This window comes from Pelophylax lessonae (assembly GCF_965119305.1).
Source record: "Pelophylax lessonae genome assembly, contig: HAP1_SCAFFOLD_195, whole genome shotgun sequence".
NCBI classification, from domain to species: Eukaryota; Metazoa; Chordata; class Amphibia; order Anura; family Ranidae; genus Pelophylax; species Pelophylax lessonae.
Window position 1 is genome coordinate 325511 of NW_028120116.1, and position 22453 is coordinate 347963.

General features: G+C 46.4%; 1 protein-coding gene across 1 annotated transcript; it reads right to left on the reverse strand.

Annotated features, from left to right (window-relative positions):
- Nucleotides 1-6405: 6405 nt before the first annotated feature.
- On the reverse strand, nucleotides 6406-11377 carry LOC309543548 (uncharacterized protein; the record flags this gene model as incomplete). Its single annotated transcript, XM_082276020.1, has 4 exons — nucleotides 11049-11377; nucleotides 10534-10827; nucleotides 10177-10268; nucleotides 6406-6429 (listed from the first exon to the last, which is right to left on the reverse strand). The coding sequence occupies exons 1-4, from the start codon at nucleotides 11368-11370 to the stop codon at nucleotides 6406-6408; spliced, it is 732 nt and encodes a 243-aa protein (XP_082132146.1). The 5' UTR covers nucleotides 11371-11377.
- Between the last annotated feature and the right edge of the window lie 11076 nt (nucleotides 11378-22453).

The following is a 22453-nucleotide window of genomic DNA, read 5'->3' on the forward strand; positions in this document are numbered from 1 at the left end:
TGTCACCCCTCCACACTCCTCTCCTGTACATATCGCCCCATATCACCCCTCCACACTCCTCTCCTGTACATATCGCTCCATGTTACCCCTCCACACTCCTCTCCTGTACATATTGCCCCATGTCACCCTTCCACACTCCTCTCCTGTACATATCGCTCCATGTTACCCCTCCACACTCCTCTCCTGTACATATCGCCCCATGTCACCCCTCCACACTCCTCTCCTGTACATACCGCCCCACGTCACCCCTCCACACTCCTCTCTTGTACATACCCCCCCATGTCACCCCTCCACGCCCCTCTCCTGTACATACCGCCCCATGTCACCCCTCCACGCTCCTCTCCTGTACAGATCGCCCCATGTCAGCCCTCCACACTCCTCTCCTGTACATATCGCCCCATGTCACCCTTCCACACTCCTCTCCTGTACATACCGCCTCATGTCACCCCTCCACACTCCTCTCCTGTACATACCGCCTCATGTCACCCCTCCACACTCCTCTCCTGTACATACCGCCCCACGTCACCCCTCCACACTCCTCTCCTGTACATACTGCCTCATGTCACCCCTCCATACTCCTCTCCTGTACATACCGCCCCATGTCACCCCTCCACACTCCTCTCCCATACATACTGCCTCATGTCACCCCTCCACACTCCTCTCCTGTCCTGTACATACTGCCTCATGTCACCCCTCCACACTCCTCTCCTGTACATACTGCCCACTGTCATACCCTCTACACTCCTCTCCTGTACATACCTCCCCATGTCACCCCTCCACACTCCTCTCCTGTACATACTGCCCACTGTCATACCCTCCACACTCCTCTCCTGTACATACCCCCCCCCACGCTCCTCTCCTGTACATACCACCCCATGTCACCCCTCCACACTCCTCTCCTGTATATACCGCCCCATGTCACCCCTCCACACTCCTCTCCTGTACATACCGCCCCATGTCACCCCTCCACACTCCTCTCCTGTACATACCGCCCCATGTCACCCCTCCACACTCCTCTCCTGTACATACCGCCCCATGTCACCCCTCCACACCCCTCTCCTGTACATACCGCCCCATGTCACCCCTCCACACTCCTCTCCTGTACATACCGCCCCATGTCACCCCTCCACACCCCTCTCCTGTACATACCGCCCCATGTCACCCCTCCACACCCCTCTCCTGTACATACCGCCCCATGTCACCCCTCTCCTGTACATACCGCCCCATGTCATCCCTCCACACTCCTCTCCTGTACATACCGCCCCCATGTCATCCCTCCACACTCCTCTCCTGTACATACCGCCCCATGTCACCCCTCTCCTGTACATACCCCCCATGTCACCCCTCCACACTCCTCTCCTGTACATACCGCCCCATGTCACCCCTCCACACTCCTCTCCTGTACATACCGCCCCATGTCATCCCTCCACACTCCTCTCCTGTACATACCGCCCCATGTCACCCCTCCACACTCCTCTCCTGTACATACCACCCCATGTCACCCCTCCACACTCCTCTCCTGTACATACCGCCCCATGTCACCCCTCCACACTCCTCTCCTGTACATACCGCCCCATGTCATCCCTCCACACTCCTCTCCTGTACATACCCCCCATGTCACCCCTCCACACCCCTCTCCTGTACATACCGCCCCATGTCATCCCTCCACACTCCTCTCCTGTACATACCGCCCCATGTCACCCCTCCACACTCCTCTCCTGTACATACCCCCCATGTCACCCCTCCACACCCCTCTCCTGTACATACCGCCCCATGTCACCCCTCCATTCTCCTCTCCTGTACATACCGCCCCATGTCACCCCTCCATTCTCCTCTCCTGTACATACCGCCCCATGTCACCCCTCCATTCTCCTCTCCTGTACATACCATCCGAAATTATTATCACCACACAGATTCCTTCCTTTATTTTATTTTATTTCTATTTTCTGATACCATCTTCCAGGAATATATATGGTCCTTATGTAACACCACGTAAATGTATTACCTGTATAATTATCGTAAAGTTTCATAGACTGTGGTACTTTTTTAGAAACTTTTTGGTCGATTAAATATCTATGAGGGTTGAGTGCAATATTATATATATATACTAGGAATTTTCTAGTAGGTTACTTGACTACAGGAATACGAATTTGAGTAGTGGAAGGTATGAATCCTTGGTGCATAGTCCCACCATGGAACATACAAAAAACACAACACTCAAAGAGCACTACATGTATTTCTTGCACAATTTATTATTCTATTTTTATCACATATCCCAATATCCTCTGGTTTTTGATTTTTATGTTCAATTTTAAATTTAAGATTTCCTAATGAACATTAGCACACAAATGCCCATATTTCCTCTATATACAAATCCCTGTATAAATTATTATTCTATTTAATTATATTTTATCATCCAATATCCTCTGTTTTTAGTTTTAAGAATTTTTAATAATTAATCTAACGAATAGTAACAAAAAAATGTTCAGACCTCCCTTATACTAATAGAGGTCCACCAATTCATAATCCATTTCCATGTACCACCAAGAAACTAATCATGCCTCAGGTTCAATATACAGCCTATTTTAAGGCTTTTTATCCATGTCTTAATATAAAAGAAAAAATTCCCTTCTGAATTATATTTTATTTAACTTAATTTTATATACAAACTGGTAATGGTTGTTCATGGACATGCTTTACTGTGGATATGTATCGCATATTCATAGTCAGAGATTCAAGACGCATGTTGTTTCCTTTTCATGGAGTCCGATCGGTCCCTGAGTCACCAGAGCCATTCTAGTATTAAGCCGAATAATATTATCCTCTACGGCCAAGTAAGAGACTAATTTATATATGAGGTATTTACCTAGCAACTAATGACCTCATTCCCAAACTTACACCCATTAGTTAAATGAAACAAGGAGGTGGAGTCTATTAATTTAATCTAAGTCTTCCTCTAAAAACATTTGTTTGAAATCTGCCTGACAACCGATGACGCATCGGCAAAAAATCCGGATTGGATGTTGTTTCCGGTTGCCGGGGTAACCTACTAGTATTTATATAGTGCGGGACTCACGTAGCCTTACGCTGCTCCTGATGACGTAAGAGATTTTTTTTTTTTTTTGGCACTTCGTTTTGCACTATTGCTGCACTTTTTGATATTTATTATATATATTACATTTCTGGACTTTTTTCCCACCAAGTATTTATAACGGACTATTTTGTGTTTATTTTTTATTATTTCTTAATTTATTTATTTATTCCATCACCAGATATCACTTATTTATACCAACACTGGGAATTTTTCGAGATATTCATACCAGTGATTCAAATATATCTGTTTACTTCACTCGGCACAATCCACTATATATATATATATTTAATTACTATACCTTTCACCTGGATATTTATATTTATATAAATCACTGCCACCTAGTGTTTGAAATATTTATTACACTAGTCACTTTACAAAAAATTTATTTTATACCTCAAGATATACAGTGGGTACGGAAAGTATTCAGACCCCCTTAAATTTTTCACTCTTTGTTATATTGCAGCCATTTGCTAAAATCATTTAAGTTCATTCTTCTTCCTCATGAATGTACACATAGCACCCCATACTGACAGAAAAACACAGAATTGTTGACATTGTTGCAGATTTATTAAAAAACAAAAACTGAAATATCACATGGTCCTAAGTATTCAGACCCTTTGCTGTGACACTCATATATTTAACTCAGGTGCTTTCCATTTCTTCTGATCATCCTTGAGATGGTTCTACACCTTCATTTGAGTCCAGCTGTGTTTGATTATACTGATTGGACTTGATTAGGAAAGCCACACACCTGTCTATATAAGACCTTCCAGATCACAATGCATGTCAGAGCAAATGAGAATCATGAGGTCAAAGGAACTGCCTGAAGAGCTCAGAGACAGAATTGTGGCAAGGCACAGATCTGGCCAAGGTTACAAAAAGATTTCTGCTGCACTTAAGGTTCCTAAGAGCACAGTGGCCTCCATAATCCTCAAATGGAAGACGTTTGGGACGACCAGAACCCTTCCTAGAGCTGGCCGTCCGGCCAAACTGAGCTATCGGGGGAGAAGAGCCTTGGTGAGAGAGGTAAAGAAGAACCCAAAGATCACTGTGGCTGAGCTCCAGAGATGCAGTCAGGAGATGGGAGAAAGTTGTAGAAAGTCAACCATCACTGCAGCCCTCCACCAGTCGGGGCTTTATGGCAGAGTGGCCCGACGGAAGCCTCTCCTCAGTGTAAGACACATGAAAGCCCGCATGGAGTTTGCTAAAAAACACCTGAAGGACTCCAAGATGGTGAGAAATAAGATTCTCTGGTCTGATGAGACCAAAATAGAACTTTTTGGCCTTAATTCTAAACGGTATGTGTGGAGAAAACCAGGCACTGCTCATCACCTGTCCAATACAGTCCCAACAGTGAAGCATGGTGGTGGCAGCATCATGCTGTGGGGGTGTTTTTCAGCTGCAGGGACAGGACGACTGGTTGCAATCGAGGGAAAGATGAATGCGGCCAAGTACAGGGATATCCTGGACAAAAACCTTCTCCAGAGTGCTCTGGACCTCAGACTGGGCCGAAGGTTTACCTTCCAACAAGACAATGACCCTAAGCACACAGCTAAAATAACGAAGGAGTGGCTTCACAACAACTCCATGACTGTTCTTGAATGGCCCAGCCAGAGCCCTGACTCAAACCCAATTGAGCATCTCTGGAGAGACCTAAAAATGGCTGTCCACCAACGTTTACCATCCAACCTGACAGAACTGGAGAGGATCTGCAAGGAGGAATGGCAGAGGATCCCCAAATCCAGGTGTGAAAGACTTGTTGCATCTTTCCCAAAAAGACTCCTGGCTGTATTAGATCAAAAGGGGGCTTCTACTAAATACTGAGCAAAGGGTCTGAATACTTAGGACCATGTGATATTTCAGTTTTTCTTTTTTAATAAATCTGCAACAATGTCAACAATTCTGTGTTTTTCTGTCAGTATGGGGTGCTATGTGTACATTCATGAGGAAGAAGAATGAACTTAAATGATTTTAGCAAATGACTGCAATATAACAAAGAGTGAAAAATTTAAGGGGGTCTGAATACTTTCCGTACCCACTGTACTAAGTTTGATCACAGGAAAATATTTACACTTTATTCACTGGTTTTAAGGTATTGCTTTTAGTCACATTAAGGTTTACACTTCACCTTTTAATAATGGTCTACACCAATTAATGTTTGCATTTTTAACTTATTTATTGGTATAGCATAAATTACTTATAACTGATAAGCGTTTACTAAGCATTGTTTGTGGCTTAAGTGTGGTGTAATACTATATTTGCTTGGTGTTTATAAGGATCATTGCCTCTCCCATATACCCATTTTTACTGGCAGCGCCAATATACCCTACCACCTTCCAATACCTAGATATAGCCTTATACTATATTTTGGGGTAGGCTGCAGCCAATTCGTTTTTTTAATTAATTTATCCACTTTGCGCTGAATTTTTTACATTATTTCTTGACACTTCTTTTAGTGTTTTATTCTGCTGCAATGGATATATTTAATTATATTGGCAATAGGGAGATAAAGATTGAGGAGGTTTTCAACCAACAGAAAGCTACTACTAACCATGATCTCAATGGGTTATTCAGACAACTAAGACATGACCTAGAGAAACAACTTAGAGTCTGGTGGGACATCTCCACATTGGAGATGTACATTAAGGAGAGGATGGCCCCACGCAAACTAAGATGGGAGGTACACCCCAACGATGGTCTTGCGGACCAAGGTTTAATTGAAGAATGGTTTCAATTCTTTAATAGATGTGAATCAGAACTGTTAAAGCAAATCATTGGAAGAAGGACGTTTAAACTAAAAGAGGTCGAAACTAATATTACCCGATTAAAAACCCTCCTTACACCATTCTCTACCAATAATGAATATAAAGAAAAAGAGAAAGAACTAGCCACACTTATAGCAAAATATGACAAAGAATTACAAGCGAAAAAACAGAAAAAATTCAACAGGGATATTTTGGATTACAAGAACAATAAGGTTTACAAATGGCAAGCCTCCATAGTAGATGAAAACATGGAAGTAACAGAGCCCACTACACCAATAACTGGATCTAGAGAAACTACACCTGATGAGGAAGAAGAAGAGGAAGAATCAGAGGAAGAATCAGAAGCACCCACTCCTAGGACACCGAGGAATTTTTAGTTTAGACCAATGAGGAATATGGAAAATCGAGAAGAAGAAACCCCGAGAGGAAGGGCTACTTATGAACCCCCACCGACAACACCCCGCGAGAACCGACCAAGAAGACCGTTCCCCCAGAGATACGAATCCCCCAGATACCACATCCCCACCTCAAATAGGTTCTCCCCACTTATGGATAGAGGACCACACCCACCTAGAGGATATAGAAGGAATGACAGGTTCCATGACCAAGGAAATTTTTTTCAAGGGACAAACAGAGGGAGACCTCCCAGACAGGGAGGATGGCACAACCAGCCACAAGGCCAAGGCTGGAGAGGTCCTCCAAGACCCACAGATTACCACAGACCAACAGGGTACATGCACAATCAAGACCCACCATATCAGCGGGGGTGGAGGAACCCCAATTTTTACCAACAGAACACTGGGAGGCCGAATATATGGAACGATCAATGGGACGGAGGAAACGGACCAGAGGGAAACGCGGTGGGAGGAAGAAAACGAAGGAGAGAATTTTAGGCAAAGGTATTTTTAATCTTAGCGGCATTGTTTTTACATCAGAGGAATTGGAAATTTTAGATCTAGGACTCAAATATGCACCCAACAAAAACCTAGACATATTTGAAACCTATATAGATGTACAGAGATTTTTAAGGAAGTTGAATATAAAAAAGTTTTTTAACCTTAAAGGAAATAAGACAACCACTGACAATAACAATTCATAATCCATTTCCATGTACCACCAAGAAACTATACATGCCTCAGGTTCAATATACAGCCTATTTTAAGGCTTTTTATACATGTCTTAATATAAAAAAAAAAAAATGGGGAGGAAAGAGGGACATTGTTCCAAATCAGGGACAGTTGGGAGCTTTGCATGGGTCCCTGTCACCCCTCCACACTCCTCTCCTGTACATACCGCCCCATGTCATCCCTCCTCACTCCTCTCCTGTACATACCGCCCCATGTCATCCCTCCACACTCCTCTCCTGTACATACCGCCCCATGTCATCCCTCCACACTCCTCTCCTGTACATACCGCCCCATGTCACGCCTCCACACTCTTCTCCTGTACATACCGCCCCATGTCACCCCTCCACACTCTTCTCCTGTACATACCGCCCCATGTCACCCCTCCACACTCCTCTCCTGTACATACCGCTCCATGTCATCCCTCCACACTCCTCTCCCGTACATTCCGCCCCATGTCACCCCTCCACACTCCTCTCCCGTACATACCGCTCCATGTCATCCCCTCCACACTCCTCTCCAGTACATTCCACCCCATGTCACCCCTCCACACTCCTCTCCCGTACATACCGCTCCATGTCATCCCTCCACACTCCTCTCCTGTACATACCGCCCCATGTCATCCCTCCACACTCCTCTCCTGTACATACCGCCCCATGTCATCCCTCCACACTCCTCTCCTGTACATACCGCCCCATGTCACCCCTCCACTCTCCTCTCCTGTACATACCCCCCCATGTCATCCCTCCACACTCCTCTCCTGTACATACCACCCCATGTCACCCCTCCACACTCCTCTCCTGTACATACCGCTCCATGTCATCCCTCCACACTCCTCTCCCGTACATTCCGCCCCATGTCATCCCTCCACACTCCTCTCCCGTACATACCGCTCCATGTCATCCCTCCACACTCCTCTCCTGTACATACTGCCCCATGTCACCCCTCCACTCTCCTCTCCTGTACATACCCCCCCATGTCATCCCTCCACACTCCTCTCCTGTACATACCATCCCACGTCATCCCTCCACACTCCTCTCCTGTACATACCGCCCCATGTCATCCCTCCACGCTCCTCTCCTGTACATACCGCCCCATGTCATCCCTCCTCACTCCTCTCCTGTACATACCACCCCATGTCATCCCTCCTCACTCCTCTCCTGTACATACCGCCCCACGTCATCCCTCCGCGCTCCTCTCCTGAAAAATCTTGTGTATTTGTAGATTTGTCGGTTGCAAATGTATTTTACTTAGCTTAAAGCAGTTCTTTATAGATTCTGCATATAAATGTTATTATAGTGCATTACAGGAAGCAGCTAGAAATTCATGAAACACAATTTGTAGCACATTATAAACATTGTAATAAAAATACATCTCCATTCACAAAATATATAAATACAGAGCAACCATCAAGCCAATTTTTCTTGTTCTTTTTTGGATGGATTATTTGTTCTACATTCATAAAGGAAGCCTTGATGAGAATTCTACATCCTAGTAAATAGGTTGTAAATAAGGCACACAGGGGTTGATTTACTAAAACTGGCGAGTGCAAAATCCGGTGCAGCTGTGCATAGTAGCCAATCAGCTTCTAGTTTTAGCTTGTTCACACACACAAAAAAAAGTGCAACAGATAATAGAGATCCTATAGCAAAGCGAGGCGGAGCAGAGACTGGAAACACAATCAATGTCACATTCTTTTGTTTTCTCCGTTGCATCTCCTAAAATTTAAACCAAAATCTACAATGTGATGTACTGATAATAACTGCAGATATTAAAGATTTTTCCCAGTTGTTCAGCTCAGGTCAGAGCTCAGTTTTGTGTATTCATGGCACGGTCATCCGAAGTGTCCCCATTACAGAATGTATGGGAGGCTCTGAAATCCTTCCATGGTGACAGATCAGAGGTCACAGTGCATTTGGATCCGGATCTCCTCCGTCTCTTCCAGTACCTGAACCCCCTTTAATGTGCTCAGATCCATTCTGGATGACAGCAGCCAACAATCCATTCTCCAAGTCATTGCGAATCACTTTTCTGCTCCTTCTACGCCTGGACTGGAGCTGAGAATATAAAATCCAGGATGAAAGGTCAGGTGGGGGCATTGAATGTCCTCATAGATCGCACAGGACTGTCCCCGGAAAATGACCACCCTAGTACGACATTGTAGGATGACCACCATACCAGCAGATCCAGCACTGGAAACCAGATTATGAAAATAAACCCGGACACGGCTACGTAGTAGTAATGCACCAATAACCCTTTTTCTTTATTAATCGCATTACGGGTTCCACCAGCTCCGACTCCCATGACTGTGGACATCTTCGACTGTGGCTCCTCCTGCCTCTCCCAGGGCTTTGTTCCCCCAGTGGTTCTGTCTCCCCAGCAGCTCTCTACCCAGTGGTTCTCTCCCCCCCCCCCCCCCCCAGCAATTCTCTCCTCGCCAACCCCTAGTGGTTCCAGTCAATCACTGGACCCCCCCTCCCTATGCTGGACCAGATTGCTGCTATCCACCGTTAGAAAAGCTGCTTCACGGGTCTGTAAATTTGAAATCCGCAGAGCCTTCTCTCCTCTTCTGACAGTATGGACTAGACGGTTTCTGATTGGTAAACATCGACAGTACTGACCAATTAGAAATCACTGTAGTCCTTACTGTTCGCACTAGAAGAAGGAGAGGACTCAAAGCGCTGGAGGCCGGGGAGAGAGATCTGCTGGGGGGGGGGGGGGGGCAGAGCCATGGGAGAGCCAGGAGGGGCCACAGCTGCAGATGCCCACAGTCAGATGGAAGCTGGGAGGTTTCCCGCACTGCTTCGGTGTGAACTTTACTATGACAAGCCTGGGATCACACAGAAGCGGTGCGGGAAAACACATGCAATTCGGAACATTAATTGCACAGCATTCCTGTTAAAAATCGCATTCAATTTTTTGCAGTGCGATTTTTCACCCATTCATTTTGTATGGATGCAAATCACACAGGTATCGGTTTCAGTATTGGGAGAATTTTCACAAGTACTGTACTTGTGAAAATACTCAGTATCAGCACCGATAACGATATCATAGTACATTCCGTGTCAGCTCACAGTCATCTGGTAACAACAACGTTCTCTCTATAAATCTGCCAAACAACTAACTACTCAGAATATTGTACTATCTTATATATTTATATATTGTACTATAAGGAAAATAGAAGACCACTCACCCATCCTATAATGCAGACCATCACCACTAAGATCATCACTAATGCAAATCCAGCAATCAGACCCTCTCTTGTCCTTCCATATGAATCAGAACCTGTGAGAGTAAATAGGATTAAAAATAAGAAATACAGTACATATGATAAATATACAATGTATCAGTCTGTATGGTGGGTGGTCATGTGACATCTCACCTGTATAATCCTCCAATAGGATAGCAGAGAAGAGACAACATGATACAATGTTACTATTCTGTGTCACCCTCCCACTATGACCCCCCAGAGAAGAGAAGACAGGATGACCCCAATCTATAACACCCCGATACATGGAATATAACATGACCCCCCCATAGTCACCAATACCTTCTGCTTCCAGCATTCTGATGAACATCGTATCATTGATCAGCCGGTATTCCCGGATCTCCTCACTGACCGGGTTTGTGATCCTGACCCGGAATCTTCTCTCGGCGTCGTCTCTCTGCACACTGGGGATAATCAGCGTCCTATTGTCATCTATCAGCCGGTATCTTTCAGGGAGAGGCTCCCCGTCCACCTCCCAGGTCACAGCGCTCTCTTCTCCAGAGAACTGGATGCTCACAGCCATCTCCTCACCCAGCCGGCTGCCATTGTTGGTGATGTTGGAGATGAGAACCGGATCTGGAATGATCAGAAGAAAAAAGGTCACCAACACAGAGCCCAGATACATGACAGAGTGCTAGCTCTTGTAAATAGACTGTTTATTAGTCATGTGATCTGTAGCTTCTCCCCATGTACATACATTCCTCATTAAAATGAGCGTCACTTCATCTCCCCCCCCCCCCCCCCCCATAGAGTACAATGCAGTGTGGAGAAGTGTGATGCAGTATATGGACTCTTACCCAGTACACGGATCTCTGTAGAGGAAAGTGGAAGTATTGAGTGACTGTTATACTCTGTACTATACACACAGGAGTCTTCCTTCCCAGCCTCGGTCATCTTCCAGCAGCCGCTCCCTGTGTCCAGGTAAAGTCTGGTCTTGTAGTCGTTCTTGGTGTACAGATCATCACAGTGAAGGTCCAATAAAGGATCCACTTTCCCTCCACATTGTCTGTACAGCTCCAGCACACCTTCAGCCTGAGGACACTTCATATTACAGTCAGTGATCTCTGATCCGCTCCGTATGTACACCGTTCCCCATGTCAGCAATGGGCACATAATCATATACAGGAGACCTAACAAAAGAGAAAAATATATCACTAGAGGTATAATATCTGAATCTGTTGTTTCTGAAAGTTGTTCTGTAATATAACCAGAGCGGAGGTGCTATAAAGTGATGAGGACCAGAAGGACCAGTTCCCTTTTCCCTGCTAGATGGGTCCGTGCTTCATACAGTGACTCAATGTGACTCAACATCCTCAGATGTAAATATGTACAAAATATCTAGAGTCTTATGTATGGTCAGACAACCCTTATCTAAAACTATCCATCAACACAGCTGGATTCAGTATCTTCATACAAGATTGGAGGAATATGGGGATAGGGCATTACATGGTGCACAAGTTTGATATGAGTTTGCAAATGTTCTTCTTAAAATACCCAAATAAAACGAAACATTCCCTCATTGTTGTGATCGTTGTTCACCTCTATGTGTTTTTTTAGTGCATTTTGCAGAAATGCACTACAGTCCTTTTACCATGGTTTCCTATGGTACGTGCTTACGGTATATCTACTGTATGAGTTTTTCAGCCAGTGCATTTTTGGAAAGGGTCGGGAACTTTTTTTCCCACAGCAGATTGCGTTTTGCATGTAATAGACTGAAGTCGCACCAGAAATGTGTAAAGTGTTGCGTTTTTGATGCATTTTTACTTGTGTTTTGCATTTTTTTTTTCTCCATAATACACAGTGTATAGCTGGTTGTTAAGGAATGGGCTGGGAAGCCGGCTTGGCTGCCGCATCCTTAACAACCGATGAGTCATTAGCTGTCAGCGGGCTTCCCCACTGACAGCTGAATGTAAAAACATTACATCTGCACATTTGCAGTAGTGACATCACTCCAGCTGATCTGCCAAACAGCTGTCGTGACGTCAACACTGCACATGTGCAGATTGTCAGAGGCATTATCTAAAGATCTGCAGTAATCTACGAAGACACCAGAACGGGGATTGGAGCTTGAATGCTCTAAAGAGCATTGGTGGGATGGAGTCTTCAGGCCAGTGTCTGGGCTTTGCTGATTGCCTACAGCAGGTGGTCAGTATCATTATAAGCCAGATCGGAGGATAGCCAAGAGCAGTTGCTGCTGTTTTGAAGACAGAGCCCAGTCAGGAGAGCTGTGAGTTCCTGTTGGAAACTGCCGCCCTTGTGAAGGGGATTCTCTGCCCAAGGACTGGGAAGGGTTGGCCAGCCACAAGAGTCTGGAAGACAAAAGAAGCTGAAAAAGTGAGTCCAGGGGGCTGGGGGGAGCAAGCTTGAGGTGTGGGTAAACACTGTCAAGAGGCCATGTGGGGCCTGGACAGCAAAGTGCTGTAACCTAGGCTGAGAGAACCTGAATAGCCATTGGTCTGGGCAGGGCTGACCCAAGACATTGTGCTGCCTGGGTCCAAGAATGAAATGCTGCCCCCCCAAAAAAAAATAATCATGCCCAACAAAAGGCCCCCACATCCATCATTTTATATAAATATAACCATTAGAAAATATTATTTACACTGTTATCTTCTTCCATAACTCACCACCGGACTGGTCCACCAAACACCCACTGTCTGTCCGTAGTCACCTTGTCACTCCTGTGTCTGCAGTGCCCACCATCCTAGAAGATCCAGTCTGCCTTGCATGACATGGCTTGCACTGATGTCTGAGGTCATTGCGCACACCACGATCATGCGAGGGACGTTCCCCGGAGGAGACACTCCGCCTCCTCATACTCATCAGTTTGCACTACAGGCGACAGTATAAAATGGGGAAATGCCGCCCGTAACTAGCCTACTCAGGAACTGGGAGGGGACTCCTGCGGCCATGGAGTCCATCAGGAAAGGAAAATTACGGTAAGTATTTGATAACAATTTTCCGTTTTCCTGACAGACTCCAAGGCAGCATACGTTTGGGAAATAAATCGCCAAAAGACAATAGGGTGGGCAGATGCTGAAATAAATGTATTTAACACCTGCAACATATATACTCGAGTACCAAAACTAACAGAGGAAAGAGCCGCTGGCTCAACACAATAATGTGACATAAACGTGTGAATGGACGACCAAGACGCTGCTCTGCAGACCACATCCGGAGCGACATGTCTTGAAGCTGCCCATGAAGTAGCGACACAACGAGTAGAATGCGCAGTCACTGCTTTAGGAGGAACCAAGCACTTCTCTCTATAAGCCCATTGAATGGCCTCTACTATCCAGGAGGCAATCGATCTTGAAGAGGCACGCATACCCTTGTTCTTCCCAAAAAATAGGGTAAAGAGATAATCCGGAAAGGAGCTGTCGCTTCCAGATACTGTTTGAGTGTGGTGCCCCCATCCAGCGGATGGACTTCCGGAGATTCGGCCGACGAGTTGAAGGTAGGAAGAACAATTTCCTAGTTCTCGGAAAGACTGAGGTGACTTTAGGCCTTGTTCCGAGCATCGGGATAAGAACAACCCTGTCCGGAAGAAAGGTCAGGAAAGGTTCCTTACTTCCAAGACTTTGAATCTCTGAAACCCTTTTTTGCAGATGTAACAGCCACTAGGAAGACTACCTTGAGGGAGAGTTGTTTAACCGATACAGGTTCCTCAGGATTTGTGCCAACTGAGGAAAGGAAGTCAAGAACCAAAAGGCATGTCCCACTTGGGGAACCTCAGCTTCTTTTGTGGCCTCAGCCTTACTGCCCCTTTGAAGAATTGCCAGATCAGACGATGGGCAGCCCAGGAAACACCCGTGAAAGCAGAGATGTCTGAAACTTGCACTCGCAGGGCGCTTACTGAAAGGGGCAATTCCAATCCTGACTGAAGGAAAGACAGGATATCTTGCACAGAAGGAGATGACCAGGACTTTCCCTTGGACTCCAGGAAAGAAGTAAACCTAGACCAAATTCTTTCATAGGTTTTATTCATGCTCTGTCTCCTAGCACTCAATTGAGTTGGCATGGCCACCTCAGGGCACCCTAATGCTTCCAGCCTTTCCCTCTCAAAAACCAGACCCGAAGGTGCAGATGGGCTGGGCACGGGTGAAATATGGGGCCCTGAGACAGCAGATCCGATCTGAGAGGAAGAGGAACTGGGTCGCAATAGCTGAGCTGAAACAGCAGGGCCAGAAGGGAATCACTGCAACCACCTTCACTGATTCCATCTTGACTCTCCGCAGGAATTGGAAGATGACTGGTACTGGGGGGGAAGGCATAGGCCTTGTGGAACTTCCAGCGATCTGTAAGGGCATCTACCCCGAACGCTCTGGGATCCCTGTTCCTCGAATAGTACCTCCAACTTCCTGTTGTGGAAGGAGGCAAAGAGATCTACCTCTGGGATGAATCCCAAGGACAGGATCCACTTGAACACATCCTCATTGTTGTCGAGCTGTGTTCGGGAGAGGAAATCTGCTTGTGTGTTCTGAACCCCTGATATGTGCTGACAGATTGACCAGGTTTCTCTGAGCCCAGGTTGAGCTCATTATTGGCTGAGCTCATTATTGGCTCTACTTCCCGAAGCAGGGATGCACTGCGAGTTCCGCCTTGTCTCCTCACATAGGCTACTGCGGTCGTGTTGTCTAGCCTCAGCATGACTGAGGTGCCCTGAAAAAGGTGACCGAAGGCCAGCAGTACTTGAAAGGCCGCCCGAAGTTCCAGGATGTTGAAAACGATCTGGCGAGACTGGAAATCTCCCTTGTGCCATCTCTGTTCCGCAATGACCGCCACAACCGGTGCTGCTGGCGTCTGGTGTCACTATCACCCAAGATATGGGGGCTATGGAGTGACAATTGCGCAAATTCTTCAGCTGCAACCACCAAGGAAGCCAGCTGTTCATGGCTACGGTTAAAAGTATTCGCTGAGAATTGCTGGTTCCCTTCCATTGTTGAAGAAAACCTCTCTGAAAATGTCTCATTTTCCAAAGAGCCAACTTCACCATAGGGGCTATTGACACCATCATGCCGATTATCCTCAGGCATTGTTTGGCGGTGAGATGGGAAGCCGACAAGGCTAGAGACACCCTGTTCCGAACTATCGGAAACTTTTCTTCTGGAAGAGAGATGGTGCTGTTCTTGGTGTTGAACAGAGCGCCCAGAAAGACCAGGGACTGTGTAGGGATTAGGTGACTCTTTTCCCTGTTCAGGATCCAGCCGAACTTTTCCAGGGACGAGATGACCAGAGAAAGATGATCTAGGATTACCGACTTGTCTTGAGCCAGTAGAAGGAGGTCGTCCAGATAATGATAAAGACGGACCTCTCTCAACCTTATCAAGGCTACTACCGCTAATAAGACCTTCGAAAAGGTGTGAGGCGATGTGGAAAGCCCGAAGGGGAGACACACAAACTGTAGATGAATCTGGCCGACTGAGAATCTTAGGTATTGCTGAAACTCTGCTGCCACTGGCACGTGGAAGTAAGCGTCATTCAGGTCTACTGAGACCATCCAGTCCCGGGGTTGAACAGCTTGCTGAATGGAGAAAAAGGTTTTCATCTTGAACTTCTCTCCTTTGATGAAGCGGTTTAAGTGCGTCAAATCTATCACTGGCCTCCAAGCGCCGCTCTTCTTGTGCACCATAAAGAGGAGTGAGTACACTCCGAGCCTTCTTTCGGACTCTGGCACTGGAACTGCTGCTCCTTGAGTGACTAGAGAGTTGACGTAGGATAAGATAATCCCTCTTTTCTCGCCTGACCGCGGAAGGGAGGTAGGAACAAATCTGTCTCCGGGAATACTGGTGAAGGTCCAGGAATGTCCTGCAGAGACCATGCTGACGACCCAAGAGTCCTGGATTGAGGCCGCCCAGACCTGTCAAAAGTGGAAGAGACGACCCCCCCACCTGACCGGCCTGAGCGGGCCCAATCTCAAAAAGACTTTGTCGCGTCTCTATCTCCAGACGGATTGCTCTTGGGGCCTTTCCGGAAGGCAGTCTGCCTAGACTTCCAGTTTCTTCCAAACTCCCTTACTGGCCTATAGCTACGTGCCTCCCTGGCACAATCAGCATCCCCCGCGCTAACAGGCGGATAATATCAATAGACGCCTCCCCCAGGAAGGCTGAAGCTAGTTTCAACTCCTGAATAGAGATTTCTTGGCTGCCTCTTCAGAAAAAATTCTGAGGGTGTCATCCACATTGTCCACCCAAACATCCATGGCTTTGGACAATGTTGCCATGGCTAGAGCCAGTTTGTAAGCAGCCCCTACTGATAGATAGACTTGCTTCAAATCCGTATCTATTCTCCTGTCAAGGGGATCTTTGAAGGAAACTGTATCTTCAAGAGGCAAAATTACATGTTTCACTAGCCTCATAATAGTCGCATCCACTAGAGGAGGAGATTCCAGATGTTTGACTTCATCTTCCTTGAATGGATAAAGCTTAGCCATTTTTGAGATCATGGAGTTTTTTCTCTCTACCTTGCTCCATTCCTCCGTAATGACTTCCCCCAATTCTGGGAGGAACGGGAAATTCAGCCGCTCTCTGCTCAGCTGTTTAAAATATTTTCTCTGTTTGGGGGCAGAGATCACTGGGTCCTCCCAGTTTAAGGTTTCTCTGACAGCCTTCACTAAAGGTGGAACTAGATTGAAGGAAAATCCCAAACTAGGCTCATCTTGATCCGAATCGCTCTCGGACTCGAACACTGAGGGATGGCTAGGCTCGGACGACTCAAGGACCCGTCCGCCAGTGGACTCTCTAACAGGAGAGGCAGATGGATCTGGCGTTGGAGACTGCCGCCTATTAAGATCAACCAGGGAGTCCTTGACTATGCGTTTGACCATAGACTCAAGTTGTTGGTCAGAACTTCCACTTTCACTCGCTGCCCGGGAATAACAGGAATCGAATAGCGATTTTCCGTCCAGCAATCGGATACCACAGCCCCAGTACTTTGACTCGCTGGATTGGCGTGAAGACCCAGGAGGTGACCGGTCTTTACTACGGTATCTGGACTTGGATGAAGAGCCATGCCAGGAGGAAGATTGATGATGCTGCGTTTTAGCATGGCGATCTTCCTGCGTACCCTGAGATTGTTCAGACCTAGAAGAGGAGCTGCAAAGGGAAACATACAGAGGGATAAAGTAACAAGACCGCCCATATGTCCTGCTCCCCCCCTCATTCCAGCCCTACACTTACCTAAGAGAGGGCTGGTCACAGGGGAGCGGTGACACCTCCATAGGGAAAGCACAAAAGCACACTGGAAGAGACCAATGCAAAAATACTCTAATAACAGGCTTAGTACTAGGGTATTAGTACACAGTAAGACCCCCTAAAAGCAGATCCACATACCTGGTAACCACAGTGTGTGAACGTGAGAACGCCGCAATTTACAGTCAGTCCCACGGAGTGTGAGACTGACAGATCTTTAAATCTGGCGCCGGCCATGACGTCATGGCCGCGGCAAACTGTGCATGCGCGAATATCGGCAATCGCCGCTACCACGCATGCGGGAACCAAGCCTCGTTCTCAGCCGAGAATGCCGAGGATGGAACGCAGAGCGTTCCACGGCGTCCATAGAGCCTCCCGGACCACCAGGAAGGGTACAGAGAAGCGAGGAGCCGCACGCTATACCACCAGGGAAGCCAAAAAAGAACACTAAACCACCAGGCAAGTAAGGAGATAAAATATAAGGGAAAGACACTTACCCCTCCACACCAGGGATACATCAGAGCCAGCAACCAGGACACATAATCCAGCGTTGGGGCAATACAATGAGGCCACCCGCAGCAGCTGGGCTCATCGGCCATGCTAATTGGCCTGCTTAGTCAGGCATCTTAGGCTCCTCTTCAACTTGCCCACCCCATACCCCGCAGCAGCAAGGGCTTATCTGGGAATCAAATCCTGCCGACTCTCATTGACCCTGCGTCTTTTTAAACGATCAACAAAAAATTTAGGAATTCAGCACCAAACCGGTGCAGGAGGAGGACAAAAAAAGAACACCGATGCTGAAAGGGAGCAAGGATTTATGGGAGTGGGGTCCTACGGGGTAGGAGTGGAGGCGGGCCTACCCAAACATATGCTGCCATGGAGTCTGTTAGGAAATAAATACTTCTTGGGCCACATTCACACTTTGTGTAACGGGAACAATCCTTCCCACTCAGGTTTTTTTTTTTTCTATTATATTTTGTGCCTTGTACATAGGGTAGCCCATTCACTTGAATGTGCTGCCCTATGTGTCACAAACGTGTCAAAGAAACCCCCAAATGAATTTCAGTTGTTGAGCTTCACGTGTTTGTCATGCAACAAAACATGCACCTGCTAACCACATTTGGGGTGCCATTAACACTTCATGGCACGGCAAGAACATTGTGCATTTAAAGTGTTTTTATGCGGGTTTATGAAAATGCATATGTTCCCGTACATTCTGTTGCATGTTCAGGAAATACGAAGGCATGGATGCAGCCTTGGTGAGAAGAGATACAAGGTAACAATTATAATGAATAGAGAAATACTTCATTATGTCCACTAGATGGAGCTGATGTGCAAATAATCTTAAAGCAGTGTTCCAGCTGGGGAAAAAAAAAAAATTAAAGCGGTAGTATTCTCCACTATTTGACTTTTACCTTCAGGTAGGCCTGTAATAAGGCTTACCTGTAGGTACAATTAATATCTCCTAAACCTGCACGGTTTAGGAGATATTCACCCTGCATGCAGCGGCGCATCTTTGCCGGCTCCTAGCCGGAAAGTGAAACTCCCGCGCGCATGCAAGGGAGTGACATCACAGCTCCAGCCACTCACAGCGCCAGAGCCGCCGAACCCGAAAGAGACGCTGAGGCAACATGACAGCGCCCTTAACATTGTCCAGGCGACCGTGTCGGGGCTTAGTTCTAAGGTAATTATTTCATAATGAGCTAGTATGTGATGCATACTAGCTCATTATGCCTTTGTCCTGCAGGGTTGTTTTTTTTTTTCTGAGTATACAACCGCTTTAAAAGTCAGCAGCTACAAATTCTGCAGCTGCTGACTTTTAAAATGAGGACACTTATTTGTCCAGGGAGCCCACGATATCAGCGCCGCAGCCGATTTTCAGCTATATTCAGTATTCAGTATAGGAATAGATGCCTCTTGCCCCTCTGTTCCATGCCTCTTGCCCCTCTGTTCCATGCCTCTTGCCCCTCTGTTCCATGCCTCTTGCCCCTCTGTTCCATGCCTCTTGCCCCTCTGTTCCATTCCTCTTGCCCCTCTGTTCCATTCCTCTTGCCCCTCTGTTCCATTCCTCTTGCCAGGCCCGATGCTAGACTATTTTGCACCCTAGGCAAGACCAGCTACTTACAAAAAAAAAAAAAAAACTGTACACATTGCCCCCTTCCTGTACATAATGACCTCCCCTTTTAACTCTACACTTCCCTTTCTGTATACACTGCCCCCTTTAATCCTACACCCCCCTTCCTGGACACACTGCCCCCCTTTAACCCTACACCCCGTTTCATATACACACTGCCCCCCTCAACCCTACACCCCCCTTCATATACACACAGAGGGGCAAGAGGCATGGAACAGAGGGGCAAGAAGCATGGAACAGAGGGGCTAGAGGCATGGAACAGAGGGGCTAGAGGCATGAAACAGAGGGGCTAGAGGCATGGAACAGAGGGGCTAGAGGCATGGAACAGAGGGGCTAGAGGCATGGAACAGAGGGGCTAGAGGCATGGAACAGAGGGGAAAGAGGCGTGGCACAGAGGGGAAAGAGGCATGGCACAGAGGGGAAAGAGGCATGGCACAGAGGGGAAAGAGGCATGGCACAGAGGGGAAAGAGGCATGGCACAGAGGGGCTAGAGGCATGGAACAGAGGGGCTAGAGGCGTGGAACAGAGGGGCTAGAGGCGTGGAACAGAGGGGAAAGAGGCGTGGAACAGAGGGGAAAGAGGCATGGAACAGAGGGGAAAGAGGCATGGAACAGAGGGGCAAGAGGCATGGAACAGAGGGGCAAGAGGCATGGAACAGAGGGGCAAGAGGCATGGAACAGAGGGGCAAGAGGCATGGCACAGAGGGGAAAGAGGCATGGCACAGAGGGGAAAGAGGCATGGCACAGAGGGGCTAGAGGCATGGCACAGAGGGGCTAGAGGCGTGGAACAGAGGGGAAAGAGGCGTGGAACAGAGGGGAAAGAGGCGTGGAACAGAGGGGAAAGAGGCATGGAACAGAGGGGAAAGAGGCATGGAACAGAGGGGAAAGAGGCATGGAACAGAGGGGAAAGAGGCATGGAACAGAGGGGAAAGAGGCATGGAACAGAGGGGAAAGAGGCATGGAACAGAGGGGCAAGAGGCATGGAACAGAGGGGCAAGAGGCATGGAACAGAGGGGCAAGAGGCATGGAACAGAGGGGCAAGAGGCATGGAACAGAGAGGCAAGAGGCATGGAACGCGGCAATTATGGATCACACATTATATCTCTGTATACAGATCACATCTATTCCTATATACTGATCTCCATGTATACACCGCTGGGATCACACATTATATCTCTGTATACAGATCTCATCTATTCCTATATACTGATCTCCATGTATACACCGCTGGGATCACACATTATATCTCTGTATACAGATCTCATCTATTCCTATATACTGATCTCCATGTATACACCGCTGGGATCACACATTATATCTCTGTATACAGATCTCATCTATTCCTATATACTGATCTCCATGTATACTCCGCTGGGATCACACATTATATCTCTGTATACAGATCACATCTATTCCTATATACTGATCTCTATGTATACACTGCTGGGATCACACATTATATCTCTGTATACAGATCACATCTATTCCTATATACTGATCTCCATGTATACACCGCTGGGATCACACATTATATCTCTGTATACAGATCACATCTATTCCTATATACTGATCTCCATGTATACACCGCTGGGATCACACATTATATCTCTGTATACAGATCTCATCTATTCCTATATACTGATCTCCATGTATACACCGCTGGGATCACACATTATATCTGTATACAGATCACATCTATTCCTATATACTGATCTCCATGTATACAGCGCTGGGATCACACATTATATCTCTGTATACAGATCTTATCTATTCCTATATACTGATCTCCATGTATACACCGCTGGGATCACACATTATATCTCTGTATACAGATCACATCTATTCCTATATACTGATCTCCATGTATACACCGCTGGGATCACACATTATATCTCTGTATACAGATCACATCTATTCCTATATACTGATCTCCATGTATACACCGCTGGGATCACACATTATATCTCTGTATACAGATCTCATCTATTCCTATATACTGATCTCCATGTATACTCCGCTGGGATCACACATTATATCTCTGTATACAGATCTCATCTATTCCTATATACTGATCTCCATGTATACTCCGCTGGGATCACACATTATATCTCTGTATACAGATCTCATCTATTCCTATATACTGATCTCCATGTATACACCGCTGGGATCACACATTATATCTGTATACAGATCTCATCTATTCCTATATACTGATCTCCATGTATACACCGCTGGGATCACACATTATATCTCTGTATACAAATCACATCTATTCCTATATACTGATCTCCATGTATACACCGCTGGGATCACACATTATATCTCTGTATACAGATCTCATCTATTCCTATATACTGATCTCCATGTATACTCCGCTGGGATCACACATTATATCTCTGTATACAGATCACATCTATTCCTATATACTGATCCCCATGTATACTCCGCTGGGATCACACATTATATCTCTGTATACAGATCTCATCTATTCCTATATACTGATCTCCATGTATACACCGCTGGGATCACACATTATATCTCTGTATACAGATCTCATCTATTCCTATATACTGATCCCCATGTATACTCCGCTGGGATCACACATTATATCTCTGTATACAGATCTCATCTATTCCTATATACTGATCTCCATGTATACTCCGCTGGGATCACACATTATATCTCTGTATACAGATCACATCTATTCCTATACTGATCTCCATGTATACTCCGCTGGGATCACACATTATATCTCTGTATACAGATCTCATCTATTCCTATATACTGATCTCCATGTATACACCGCTGGGATCACACATTATATCTCTGTATACAGATCACATCTATTCCTATATACTGATCCCCATGTATACTCCGCTGGG